This window comes from Megalobrama amblycephala, linkage group LG1 (genome assembly GCF_018812025.1).
Source record: "Megalobrama amblycephala isolate DHTTF-2021 linkage group LG1, ASM1881202v1, whole genome shotgun sequence".
Classification (NCBI taxonomy): Eukaryota; Metazoa; Chordata; class Actinopteri; order Cypriniformes; family Xenocyprididae; genus Megalobrama; species Megalobrama amblycephala.
The window spans coordinates 55,306,575-55,320,690 of record NC_063044.1 but is presented as its reverse complement, the minus strand read 5'-3'; the positions used below and the strand labels follow the sequence as shown (position 1 = coordinate 55,320,690).

The window sequence follows — 14,116 nt, the reverse complement described above, 5'->3', positions numbered from 1 at the left end:
TCTCAAGATCTAGTGAGCTGCCTACCTAGACAGCATCACAGGCGCGTTCTCAGTCATCTGACGCCTGTGAGGCGCAGGAGCGCGCTCTGTGTAGCAGTTCACTAGATCTTAAGCCAATCCGAGTGTGTGTCTGTGGCTCTAGGGAGGATGGTTAGGTAATATCCGCAGGATTGAACCGGGGAAAGTTGTTTCCTGAACTCTTGGTGCAGTTTGTTGAAGCCCGGCCCTGCAGCACTTCACACAGGAAAAGGAAGACGGATGCAGACGCAGGGAAAAATATCGAAACGAAAAGAAAATACCGAGACAAATGACGTGAAACCATGGAGGTGGCGGACAAACCAGCATCGCGCAGTGAGGACAATGATGGTATGAACAAACAGTACATGTTAAATTACAGGTTTGTGTCGATGTGAACACGTTTTTGTCTGTTATTCCGAGATTTCTGACATTTAATCCGTAAGTAATGATCATTTGAGCTCGACGTGCAAACATATCCAGTCATGTACGTTAGCTGGCACAGCTCTTAAATAAAGCGTACCGCATACTATTTTTACATGTATGGATTTAACAAAAATAGTTTTCTATTGATACGAATAGCAGCAAACCGGTGCAGCATAAATCAACAGGTGTATGACAAGAATCAATATGTAAGACTCTCTGACATGTCGTGTCAGGATAAATCTTGAATAGGCATTGGACAAATCAAATCAAGCCCTCTTAGGTTAATCTGCTTATCTTGTTAATGAAGCAGAGCTCTTTCGTGTGTGTCACTTATCTGTTTTCACATTATGCACCTGTTTTAGATGATTCTTTAAGAATAAGAGGGTGGATAGATAGGAAAGTTTCAGAAGTCCTTCTGTATTGTTTCCCTGCAGCAGAAGACCTACAGACGCAGCTAATCGAGTGCCGAGCTCAGCTGGAACACTGGCAGGGTGTGGCGAAGATCTGTGAGCTTAGCAAACAGGAGGAGTTGCAGGAACTGCAGAAACAATGCGACCAGGAGATTCAGTCCTTGCAGGAGGCTCTGAGAGGTGAGGAGTGAGAGGGAGGGACTGAAGAAGTATGGTCACCTAAGGTGGAGGTTTTATCCCATGGTGATGTACAGTATCTCACAGAAGTGAGTACACCCCTCACGTTTTTGTAAATGTTTTATTATATCTTTTCATGTGACATCACTGAAGAAATGACACTTTGCTACAATGTGTACAGCTTGTATAACAGTGTAAATTTGCCGTTCCCTTCAAAATGACTCAACACACAGCCATTAATGTCTAAACCACTGGACACAAAAGTGAGTACACCCATAGGCGTAATTTGCAGTTGGGACGGGTGGGATATGTCCCCACCACTTTTTGAAAGGGTCAATATTGTCCCCACCACTTTTTGAAACATCTCGCAGCATGGATATCTAATACAAAAGAAACACCTTAAAGGTGATGATACACGGGCCACTTTTTGAGCAATGTTGCCAGGCAACGTTGCTTGGGCACTTTCCCACTGAGAATGAGCAACAAATTTATATCTAGATTCATTAGATCGGTCGTGGGCAATTTTTTTTGAGATCCTCCAATCAGAATGTTAGCAGCCGATCACGTGATTGGTTCGGAGATTTCAGAAAAAAATTCAAACAAGATGGCGGCCTCTCAGCGGCAGTGGAGCCGAGAAAAGGGGTGTGAACTTATATCTTTTTACGCTAGTAAGTTGTCATGCGTCAACCCAAAACAGGGAATTTACCTCATATAATGCTTAAAATACCAACAACTGTCCAATGTAATGCGTGTAAACTGTAATTAAGCCATCGAATGTTTTCAGTTAAATACTAAAAAGACAGGGCCCATTTAATGTCTGTAGTAGCGTAGGCTGTGGGGTGTATGGCACATAAATGTAGCTTTTGACGCGATTGACGCAGGTTCGAATCCGCCTTTTGCCAAACTCGCTCTTCTCCCTTTTCCTATCAAAAATCAGATCGGAAAAGCATTTATTTTTAAATAAAATAAATAATATTTGAAAAGTTGAAATAAAGTGCCTAACAAGTGTTTATAATAAAGTATTTATTGGGTTGGCAATAGATTTGCTCTTATTAGTTGCTGCCAACTGTCCGTTGCCCTAATTAGTTGCCCTGTGTCTCATCAGGTTGCCCGTTGACGGCAACATTGCCCAGCAACATTGCTCAAAAAGTTGCCCCGTGTATCATCACCTTTAGTTGATTATCAATTTGTGTTAATAATAGGCGATCTGGCACTGGGATGTGTTGTTTTTGAAATCATGTTGAGTGCTCGATTTCGCTGTTATCAGAGGCGCAATAGTGTTCTCGGCGCTCATGCACACTGCGCAGTCTTAACATGGACGAGTGCTTCAATCTATCGCTGTTGCGGAGACTCTCTATTTGTTCCATTGAAATCACAAAACAAATGTACAATTGATGTACATTCACTAATAAATATCTTTGGTTTTAATGAGAAAAAAAAAATCATACATGGTTGGATTAGAACCCAGAACCTCTTACACGCTAAACAAAATTGCTGCCGCCAGTCCATCAGGACAATATGTTGTTAAAAGCGGATCCACGTATTTATTAACTAATGTACATACTATCGAGACTAACGACACATTGTATTATAGTAGATGTACCTATCATTAATATTAATATCATATTATTATTATTATTGTAATAATACAATTACAATACACCCCCCTCACACACATACACATTCCTGTCCCACCCACTTTTTAAAACAAAGTTACGCCACTGAGTACACCCCTAAGTGAAAATGTCCAAATTGGGCCCAATTAGCCATTTTCTCTCCCCGGTGTCATGTGACTCGTTAGTGTTACAAGGTCTCAGGTGTGAATCGGGAGCAGGTGTGTTAAATTTGGTGTTATCGCTCTCACTCTCTCATACTGGTCACTGGAAGTTCAACATGGCACCTCATGGCAAAGAACTCTCTGAGGATCTGAAAAAAAGAATTGTTGCTCTACATAAAGATGGCGTAGGTTATAAGAAGATTGCCAAGACCCTGAAACTGAGCTGCAGCACGGTGGCCAAGACCATACACGGTTTAACAGAACAGGTCTCTCCATGGTCGACCAAAGAAGTTGAGTGCACATGCTCAGCGTCATATCCAGAGGTTGTGTTTGGGAAATAGACGTATGAGTGCTGCCAGCATTGCTGCAGAGGTTGAAGGGGTGTGGGGTCAGCCGATCAGTGCTCAGACCATACGCCGCACACTGCATCAAATTGGTCTGCAAGGCTATCGTCCCAGAAGGAAGCCTCTTCTAAAGATGATGCACACGAAAGCCCGCAAACAGTTTGCTGAAGACAAGCAGACTAAGGACATTACTGGAACCATGTCCTGTGGTCTGATGAGACCAAGATTTGGTTCAGATGGTGTCAAGCGTGTGTGGCGGCAACCAGGTGAGGAGTACAAAGACAAGTGTGTCTTACCTACAGTCAAGCATGGTGGTGGGAGTGTCATGGTCTGGGGCTGCATGAGTGCTGCCGGCACTGGGGAGCTACCGTTCATTGAGGGAACCATGAATGAGCAGAGCATGATCCCCTCCCTTCGGAGACTGGGCCGCAGGGCAGTAATTCAACATGATAACGACCCCAAACACACCTCCAAGACGACCACTGCCTTGCTAAAGAAGCTGAGGGTAAAGGTGATGGACTGGCCAAGCATGTCTTCAGACCTAAACCCTATTGAGCATCTGTCGGGCATCACAGCGCAAGGTCTCTAACATCCACTAGCTCCGTGATGTCGTCATGGAGGAGTGGAAGAGGACTCCAGTGGAAACCTGTGAAGCTCTGGTGAACTCCATGCCCAAGAGGGTTAAGGCAGTGCTGGAAAATAATGATGGCCACACAAAATATTGACACTTTGAAGACCAATTTGGACATTTTCACTTAGGGGTGTACTCACTTTTGTGGCCAGCAGTTTAGACATTAATGGCTGTGGGTTGAGTTATTTTAAGGGGACAGCAAATTTACACTGTTATACAAGCTGTACACTCACTACTTTACATTGTAACAAAGTGTCATTTCTTCAGTGTTGTCACATGAAAAGATATAATAAAATATTTACAAAAATGTGAGGGGTGTACTCACTTCTGTGAGATACTGTATATAGCCGAGTGAAGCGGCTTCTCAAACAAGAAAAATGTAGGGCAGGACTTGATTTTGTCCACTGGGAATTGATTGGATCAATGGATCTATGTGCTTTTCTATTGCTGCAATCTCATGTGAGTTTATGTTTTTGATCAAAGATTAAGAGGGCATGTGAATTTGAAGAAAAAAATTATGGTGATGTACTCGGATAAATCATTTAAAATAAACACAACAGTATTCCATAAAAAAATAAGAAGGTTCCGTTTTGGTTTTATGGTGACTTTAATAGAGTCTATAGAATTTGGAACTGTATTCTCTGTCTCCTGTTTTATAGTAATTCTTCACTGCGAGTTAATATAATTGAAAAATGACTTAAATTTTGGTCTGTTTATTACACAAAGCTGTTATAATATGTCAGAAGGCTTTTGACACAAATCATATGGACTACTTTTATGATACTGTTATGAAGTTACTTTAGTGTTTTACAGAAAAAGTAACCGCAGACAGATTTAAAAGAGTAAATGATGGGTGAAATCAAAATTGGCCTTATTTTTTTGATGCATTTTTTGGTTTTATTTTGAATTATTCATCTGTGCATATATTTATTTTTTGACCTCATTATCTATTTTATTTTTACGCAGAATATCAAGTGCACAGATAACAAGCCCATTCACCACAATTTGAGACTCCACATATTATTGCCCTAATCAAAAACCTAACCAATTATGTACAATAAAGTAGTAAAATAAAATACCTGACAAAAAGTCACAAAAGTCAATAAATGGTAAATAAAAATTGATATAAAATATGTAAATAAAAAATCAAAAAAAGTGTTCTTAGCTTTACTGTCTATATCACTTCTCTCTGCTGTCGTTTTCAAAGCCAGTCAATCTAAATCTGTTTCTATTCCTGTTTGCGACATTTGCTTTTCACAGTCCAGTTAACAACTGCATTCCTGTTGCTCAAATGGTAGAACATGGCACTAACAGCACCAAAGTCATGGGTTTGATTGTGTGAACTGATATAAAATCATGCATACTGTACGTTAAATGTAATGTAAGTCACTTTGGATTAAAGCATCTGCCAAATGCATAAATGTAAATGCAATCGATACAATAAAATCTCGCCCTGCATCAGTGATGCATTTTCCGTTTCATTTGCTTACTTGAATGTCATGAAGTGGAATTTTATCTAAAGAACTGGAAGCGACAGGAAATGTTTCATTATTACTCTATGGCTGATTCCAATTCCTTCACATCCAGTTCCTCTGTTATTTTCCCATCTTAGAAACAGCTGCTCAGTATGAGGCCAGAATATCTGCTTTGCAGTCAGAGCGAGCGCAGTGGAGGAGAGCCGTTCTGCCCCATGACACTAAGGTCTGTGTTTCTGCATCCCTCCTCTTTTTCCTTTTTTTTTTCTCTCTGTTATCCATTGACTTCAAGAGGCGCACGTGTTTTTTGACATGTTATATGTTTTAAAAAGAGAAACAAGTATTATTTCTTTCAGTGTCTGTATTATAATGCACTTACGTCCCTCTTTCACTTTTAGTGTCTTTTAAAATAATTTCTCACTTCTCATTGTGCATTGCAGGGCATTTTTAAAAAGGGCAAGCTGGAGGGTACCTCTCCCCCCAGTGAGGGACAACAGGGTGACTCCTCTCCCCCACGAGGTTCTGACCATGAGGGCTCAGGGTCAGACTCTGATCCACTGGAGCTGTTGGCAGAGACGTCAGATGGAGAGACAACGGGCCTTATGATGGACTACTTCCCCCAGCATTGTGACTCTGCCTCCCTGTCTTCTTTCTCTCTGGACACGCCCTCCATGCCACGACATTCGCACCCTCAAGAAGACACCGCCTCCCTGGTGTCCACAGGAACGCTGGTGCCTGAAGCAATCTACCTGCCACCACCAGGACATAGGCTGGTCACACATACTGACTGGGACAAATTGCAAGCACATGTCAGTATACTTCTATTCTTTCTAGAAGGTTTCCCATGGCCATGAAAAAAAAGGTATCAGGAAGTTTTAAAACTGCGATTAATAGGCCTGGAAATTAACAAAATACTAAAAAGTAATGGAAAGTTTTTCTAGTTACACTTGGCTCTAAAATATTTTATCATCTAAAAAATCCAGTAAGATGCAAACGATTGGAAACATTATGGACATTTTTCAGTCAAAAAGTGTGGGACATTTCTAGCCTGTTGTTTGTTAAAGGAGCTATACAAGTAGATCTTGAACAATGCTATTGGACATTGTTGATATTTGAAATCAACCCAAACAAACCCACCCCTCTCTTCATTGCTCCGCCTCCAAAACTCACACTCCAATCCTAGCCACCCTGCTCTGAGTCAGTCTTGAACCCCGGCCCGATTGCTGCTGGCATGCAAGGTGAATGCACTATCAATGACACTAAACGCCTCATTCTCTAGCAGTCATCAGTGTACAGTGGTTTACCTGCTCAACTCTCACTATCTGGCCACTGTTACGCACACAATGCGAGTGGATGTGTTTATCACAGCTGATGCGCAACAAAATGCTTCATGAAAAATAAAGCACAGTTGATGAACAAACAACAAGGAAGCACAAAAAATGAATGTACAGTACACAAGAGTAAATACAAAGTGATTGTTGTTAGTCGCCAACAGCACAGCAGCTCCAGACAATCAAAACCCAGTGTTACTCACATGAATAGCGGGATCAAAGCAGCCTCCGTGTCTGTTTTCAGGCCTTCCCTCTTAGCTCTCTCCAGCACTGAAAAGCTTTTCTAATATAAACGCGGGTCCTAAAGCACTTGACCAGTCATAAACCTTCATTCCAGTGATATTCTTTTGAGCTCTTTTGTATTGTGTCCCATCTCTCTTTCTGCTTTTTTTTTTCCTCTTTTTTTTTTTTTTCTTATTTTCAAATCTCCCTCTTGCTCGTTCTCTCTCCTCGACCGTCATACCCCCCCTGATGTTTGTTGTTGGTATCTGCCGACTAACTTCCAAACAGTGTATTTGAAATACTACTGAGTCCCCCCTTAAATGTGCAATGTGTAAATTTTAGCGGCATATGGTGGTGAGGTTGCGAATTGCAACCAACAGCTCAGTTCACTGCTCACCCCTCCCTTTCGAATCACATAGAGAAGTTACGGTGGCCGACACATGAAAAAGATATCATTGTCTGAGACAGCAGAGAGTAGCCAGTCAAGCAAATGCACTCTGTAGAGCAGCTAGTCCGTCTGGGGCTACTGTAGAAACATGGTGACGCAAAATGGCGAATTCGATGTAACGGGACCCGTGGTGTATGTAGATGGAAATGGCTCATTAGGTAATAAAAACATAACGGTTCATTATGTAAGGTCTTTATACACCACTGAAAACATAGTTATGTATATTATATTCCATTTCTGTCAATAGATCCTCCTAAATATTACACACTGGACCTTTAATCAGTGTGCTGGAGATTATTGATGTCAATGCATGATGTCACCATCTCACAACTAACTTGTTGAATCTTTTACAATGGCATTTTTAGCTTGTAGAGCTTCAAGAGGAGGTGACAGCCCTTCGAAAGCAGAAAGCTGATCTGGAGAGAGAACTGGATGTGCAAAGCACAGAGACACAAAAACAGGTACAGAAACTTTCAGTTCCTATGTTTCGCCACAGGTCTTTTTTTGCAACAAGGAACAGACAAATTCAAAAGCACAGATATGCAAAAAGTGATTTTTACTACCTCTTATGTCTGGATTACATTGCACTTATGAACTGTAACTGTCTTAAATACTCTTTGTAAGATACAGAAATGATGATAGTCAATAAGATTTAAAGGGTTAGTTCACCAAAAATGAAAATTATGTCATTAATTGCTCACCCTCATGTCGTTCTACACCCGTAAGACCTCCGTTCATCTTCAGAACACAGTTTAAGATATTTTAGATTTAGTCCGAGAGCTTTCTGTCCCTCCGTTGAAAGTGTATGTACGGTGCACTGTCCATGTCCAGAAAGGTAATAAAAACATCATCAAAGTAGTCCATGTGACATCAGTGGGTTAGTTAGAAGTTTTTGAAGCATCGAAAATACATTTTGGTCCAAAAATAACAAAAAATACAACTTTATTCAGCATTGTCTTCTCTTCCGGGTCTGTGTATATCCACAGTGACACTGCTTCTTCTTCTTCTTCTACGGCGGTTGGCATCCAGCTTATTGGTGCATTACCGCCCCCTTCTGCTCCGGACTGTGACGCGATTAGGACATCTGCGACATGCACACCTACGCACCATTTAAAAAAATATAGCAATACCAAAATACAAACAATGTAGAATAGCTTGAATACAGCGTGCGTCTCCCTCAGACTGTAAACGAAGCTCGGGCGCACTACATAACACGTCATCAGCATCACTGTCTGGAGCAGAAGGGGGCGGTAATGCACCAATAAGCTGGATGCCAACCGCTGTAGAAGAAGAAGAAGAAGCAGTGTCACTGTGGATACACACAGACCCGGAAGAGAATACAATGCTGAATAAAGTCGTAGTTTTTGTTATTTTTGGACCAAAATGTATTTTCGATGCTTCAAAAACATCTAACTAACCCACTGATGTCACATGGACTACTTTGATGATGTTTTTATTACCTTTCTGGACATGGACAGTATACCGTACAAACATTTTCAATGGAGGGACAGAAAGCTCTCGGACTAAATCTAAAATATCTTAAACTGTGTTCCGAAGATGAATGAAGGTCTTACGGGTGTGGAACGACATGAGGGTGAGTCATTAATGACATCATTTTCATTTTTGGGTGAACTAACCCTTTAAGTTTAGTCAATTTTAATATATATATTTTAAAATGTAAATTATTTCTGTATTGCAAAGCTGAATTTTTTTGCATCATTACTCCAGCCTTTAGAGTTACATGATCCCTCAGAAATGGATGATTTGCTGCTCGGTTTCTTATTTCATGCTGAAAACAGTTGTGCTGCTTAATACGAAAAAAACAAAATATTCCTTAATATAATATACATATTATATATTTTTTTTCTAATGTGGCTTAATTTTTCTTAGATTTAGCATGTCTGCAGATGATTACTTGCAAAACAAATACTAATATATTGATGTCTTCTGTGTTTTTGTTTTTTGCAGTTGACATTGCTTCAGTCTCAGGTGCAGACATCTGAGGCCCTCCTTCAAGACCTACAGAAATCTTTTAGCCAGTCGCAAAATGCCGTTCAGAGCAGATTGGTGAGTAGCAGGTTGTCCAATCAAATGGCAGCATTAGCAGGACTCCTTAAGCCAACATCCTGATAAGATCATCAACTCTAAGTGTTTGCACTGCATGTATTTTTTCACCCAGGCAGAGCTGTCTTACTCTCAGAAGAGAGTCTGTAATGAACTATCCAAGTTGAAAGGTGAAGACACTGATGTGGATGAAAGTAGCCTGCCACCCCCCAGTCCAACACTAGAGGTATGCGATTGTGTATGATTACAAGTGGATTTGATAAAAGGAGGCCAGAGGTGTGGAAGAATTGAATGTTGTGTGTGTGTATTTGTGTTAATGAGTCTTTAAGTCTGTGTATATCTCCACACATAGGCAGCTCACTGTGAGGAGAGGCTACGTATTGAAATAGTCAACCTACAGGAACAGCTGGAGACACGCACAGAGGAAAGCGGTCTGTCTATAATATATTATTACATTACATTTACATTTATGCATTTGGCAGATGCTTTTATCCAAAAAGTGACTTGCATCGCATTCAAGCTGTACAGATTTGCACAATAAAACATTTGAATCTGGTCTACCTTACCATTTGTCCTGTTTGTTGAAGCTTTTGATTCTGTTTTCTCTGCACTGATGCATTTGTTCTCCTCTCCTCATCTTTCTCATCACACCTGCTCCTCCAGAGATTTTGGAAGGTAAAAGTCACATATACTTTGACTTTTATTCAGTAGTGTAGAGCCTAATTGTTATTTGAGGGTAGGTGATGATTTTTTAGTGTGCCCAATGTCGGCTTGTTATTAAAATCTCTCTCTCTCTCTCAGTCAAGCTTGCCAGCCTGACAGTAGAGACGGACCGCATACAGATCCAAAGGGAAAAGGTATGCCTGCCTTTAATTCTTGGGTGTTATTTCTTGTGGGACTAGCTGGTATTCAAAAATCCCAAAATCAGTCCTTTAAGACATTTTTTTTTGAATGACAAATCCCATTTGCATGTTTGTACTTCAGCACCATTGTAACCTGTAGGATATGTATCTCTCTTTCTCTCTCTCTCATATGTATATGAGATAATGAGACCATGTGACAACAATGTAGCCTAGTGCTATTGTATAATGTATAACTGTTTCAAATACTATTCAGCATATTTACTATGCAGTATGCCAGTATTCCAGTGAGAATGTAGCTATTGTTCCATCTGTGTGTGCAGCTGGAGGCTGAGCTGCAGGAGTGTCGCGTGGAGGTGCAGGGTCTGCGGGTGGCGCTTGCTCACCTTCAGAAAGAGAACAAATCTCACATTCACGAGAAGGTAGGCCTGCATCTTGGTGTATATAATTGAATATGATTGAATTTGATTATAAAGTAGTTTACATCTCTCTGTATCTTTCAGGCAGTGTTACAGCAGCAGTGTTTAGAGTGTCGCAGTCAGGTGATCAGTCTGCGCTCTCTACTAGACACTAGTCAGGCTGTGCAGAAGGATTTTGTGCAGCTGTCACAGTCACTGCAGGTACTGCACTGATTTAGGATCATTATGAAGTTCTTATGCTTCTTTATCTATTCTGCATAAACGCTGCAGTCTCTGTTGACATGATCAATTGTTGATGGTACACATAAGGTTGTGCTCTCACTACATGATTTGTACTCTGATTTTGCTATTGCAGACAGATCTTTGAGGTCTGCGACTAAAGATTTAAACTTGAGCAGTTCTTGACGTGTCACATATGATATTTTCAAGATTGTTTGAATTTATTGCTACATTCTTGTAGTGTAATCCACACAACAGTGATGTATCTCGTTCAGTATAAGAGCATAAGGCAGGAGGGAGCCTGGACAAAAAAACAACTTTCAACAAACAAATTAAGCACATATAAAAAAATTTAGGGGTTGTTGGGAAAAATGCCTCTGTTCATTCCTTTTATATTTATTTTTGTGTGTGTGTGTGTGTGTGTGTGTGTGTGTGATGTATGATATTTTATTATTGTGTTCTGTGCATGTCTGTTTTTATAAAAGAATTGATTAAAAATTAACATTAAACATTAACATTAACATTAAATTACACATCATGTAATATTTTTATGATTAGAAAAAATGTTGAATTAGACTTGAATGTCCTGCTGCAATTTTTATAGTGAAGTCACAATTCTTTACTTTATAACTGTTGACAGTTTGTTTTTTACCTTGTTGATTTTGCATTAAAAAAGTGTGCACGGTTTTTAAATAGTTTTTTAATTTCCTCTCTCTGCGTTCTCAGGTGAAATTGGAGCAGATTCGGCAAGCAGAAACATTGAACCAAGTCAAGCAGATTCTAGGGGAGGAGATTGAGGAAGAAACTGATTTACCTGCAGATGCCACATGAAACAATAAATATAAGAACAGGTGACTTTTTTTGGGCAGACCAAAAGGAAGAGACTCTGTGGGCAAAGAGGTGGTCCTCAGAAAGGGCCAAGCTGAGGTGGGCTGCCTAAAAAAAAATGCATTGACATGAAGACTAAACGGCCACTCCTGCACACATGGGTTCATAATGCTTCTAATGATCTCAGAACATACGGGGTAAACATGATTCCTTATCAATCTGGACAAATTGGAATTGCTAATACTTGAATTTTGTGAAATGCTAACTACTGTCTATACTAGACTTAGTGCTACTGCAGTGTGATTTGTATATTGCTGGCCTAATCCTTCTTTCCTGATAGACACTGACAGATATATATATTACTAGGGATGTCCCAATCACGTTTTTTTGCCCTCGAGTCCGAGTCCGAGTCATTTGATTTTGAGTATCTACCGATACCGAGTCCCGATCCGATACTTCTATAATACATGAAAAAGAATAAAGAAGAGCGAAAAAAAACAGATCCAGGAACAGTGCTTTTCAGGTTTTTCAGGAATCTAACAATCGTTTTCACGTACAGAAAATGGATAAAGTAATCAAATATAAAATATCACTGCATATTATCTTTACTGTATAAAATAAATAAAGATTAATCATTATTGAAGTTACAAAAACTATTCAGTCAAGAGCAGTGAGTGATTTCTTTGTTATTTGTTGTTTGATTTAACATTAAAAACAGGCAGCAGGAATAGTTTTTTTCCCCTATAAGACATGCATGATCCAGTACACTGTTACACATGCGCTGTCTTTCTCGACTAATATACGTTCACTTAAGACATAACCGACTATGTTTGCTAGGATACTCGCTAAGACGGGCATGTTGACACAATTTTTGTATGAATTTGTCCGCTGAAGCGCAAGACTTGAAAGAGAACTCAGTATTTGCGCGCTGACTGAAATAAGCGTGTGCGCGCTTCGGATGAGTGCACACAAATCTTCTCACAGCGCGTGCGAGTTCTCTTTCGCGTCTTGTTCTGTTTAAATCAGCAAGGCTTAAATGAGTTTAGTTTAAACACAGATAGCAACGTGTGCTGTTCAGGTCTCACCTGTATCAACACCCGGGTGATGACGGCGTAAATGACTGAATTAGAGCATACGGCACTCGCAGTTAACAGTTTACAAAGAGTGACTGTTTTGTCCACGCTTTCTGATTATCGTTGTTGTAACGTTTTGCGCATCCATCGACTGAAACATACATTATTTGAACTCTGTCTGTCTGTTTTCCACGTTGCTATTTTAAACAAACCATATTAACCAATAGATGCGTCGTCATTCGAGATGGACCGCGGTGCAAGTGTGTACCTAACCGTAAGTGGAGAACCGTAGGGTTCGATTTTTTACTGAGAACCGTTGCACCCCTAATACATATATATCCGAGTCCTGATCGGGAGGTAACGTCCGATTCCGATCGAGTCTGAAGCCACGTGATCGGGCCCGATTTCCGATCACGTGATCGGATCTGGACATCCCTATATATTACTCATTATCAGCACCTGTCACCAGCAAAATTAAAACCAAAAACATACTGGGGATTGAGACTGGGGGCAATTGTAACTCTTTTTTTTCCTTTGTAATAAACTACTATAGATCTACCTGCCAAATCTATGTGCCAAAGTAACAGTACCATTAATAAGCGTATATTGATATCAAATATTATTACATATGGCTTTAATTAGTGAGTATTTTTCTCCTTTACATGGTGCTAAACTATTTTATTAGATGTGTAAAAAAAAATTTAAAGTAAAAGTCTAAGTGGGTAATGAATTATAATTGTTAGAAATGAAATGCATCCTTTTTATGAAAATATTTTATTATTTAATATACATTTTAAGTGTAACTAGTTTTTTACTAGTCTAATGTTTAGTGAAATTACTAGTGAAATCCTGCTAATTTGTGTGATTTAAATCTTTCAATTCATACAATTTTTATTCATAACTAGTGTTACAGTTGCCCCCAACCATGATGAAATCATTTATGCTCACCACCAGCAACAGTGTTAGCATATTCCTTGTGTTCACTTAAAAACAAAAGATAAAATATATATTAAAGTAAATGCATTAAAACTTTAAACTGCATAAGAAAATATTACACCTCAAAAAATATTTTTATACCTTAAATTTTTGTTGTTGTTGTTGAAACTTTCTCTTAAAGGTGAAATGTTCAAACTTATTATTCTCAGGCAGAGCAAGAACTAAGTATGTATTACTTACTAAGTATGTATTACACCCCCCCCCCCCCCCCCATTTCATTTTGAAGTATCTGGTGCCTGAGCCAATGAGCAGTGGAAGATCAATGATATGTTAATGATATATGATAAAACACTAAATCTGCTTGAATGGGGCTAATAAATGTAGCACAATGTTAGTAACAAATTTGAATGCATTACAAATGAAAAATTAAGAATAAACTAAAAAATGGTGTCAGACCACAC

The 14,116-nt window shown here is 39.6% G+C and overlaps 1 protein-coding gene across 2 annotated transcripts; it reads left to right on the top strand.

Annotated features, from left to right (window-relative positions):
• rabep2 (rabaptin, RAB GTPase binding effector protein 2) lies at nt 1-12,119 on the top strand. Of its 2 annotated transcripts, none has more exons than XM_048202358.1 (13): nt 1-366; nt 879-1,031; nt 5,393-5,481; nt 5,696-6,064; nt 7,622-7,717; nt 9,225-9,323; nt 9,436-9,546; nt 9,673-9,751; nt 9,984-9,995; nt 10,122-10,177; nt 10,504-10,602; nt 10,684-10,800; nt 11,545-12,119. In XM_048202358.1, the coding sequence occupies exons 1-13, from the start codon at nt 321-323 to the stop codon at nt 11,647-11,649; spliced, it is 1,431 nt and encodes a 476-aa protein (XP_048058315.1). In that variant the 5' UTR covers nt 1-320; the 3' UTR covers nt 11,650-12,119. The 2 variants fall into 2 exon arrangements, with proteins under 2 accessions (XP_048058315.1, XP_048058305.1); XM_048202348.1 differs by having other exon boundaries at nt 4-366; nt 876-1,031.
• Nucleotides 12,120-14,116: the final 1,997 nt, after the last annotated feature.

What these genes read in the sequence shown, in the direction of transcription:
- rabep2 (XM_048202348.1), top strand. Translation starts at nt 321, where the DNA reads ATGGAGGTGGCGGACAAACCAGCATCGCGCAGTGAGGACAATGATG. An exon ending in GCGCAGTGAGGACAATGATG is followed by an intron (nt 367 to 875) that starts GTATGAACAAAC and finishes GTTTCCCTGCAG; the next exon opens with CAGAAGACCTACAGACGCAG. An exon ending in GGGACAAATTGCAAGCACAT is followed by an intron (nt 6,065 to 7,621) that starts GTCAGTATACTT and finishes TGGCATTTTTAG; the next exon opens with CTTGTAGAGCTTCAAGAGGA.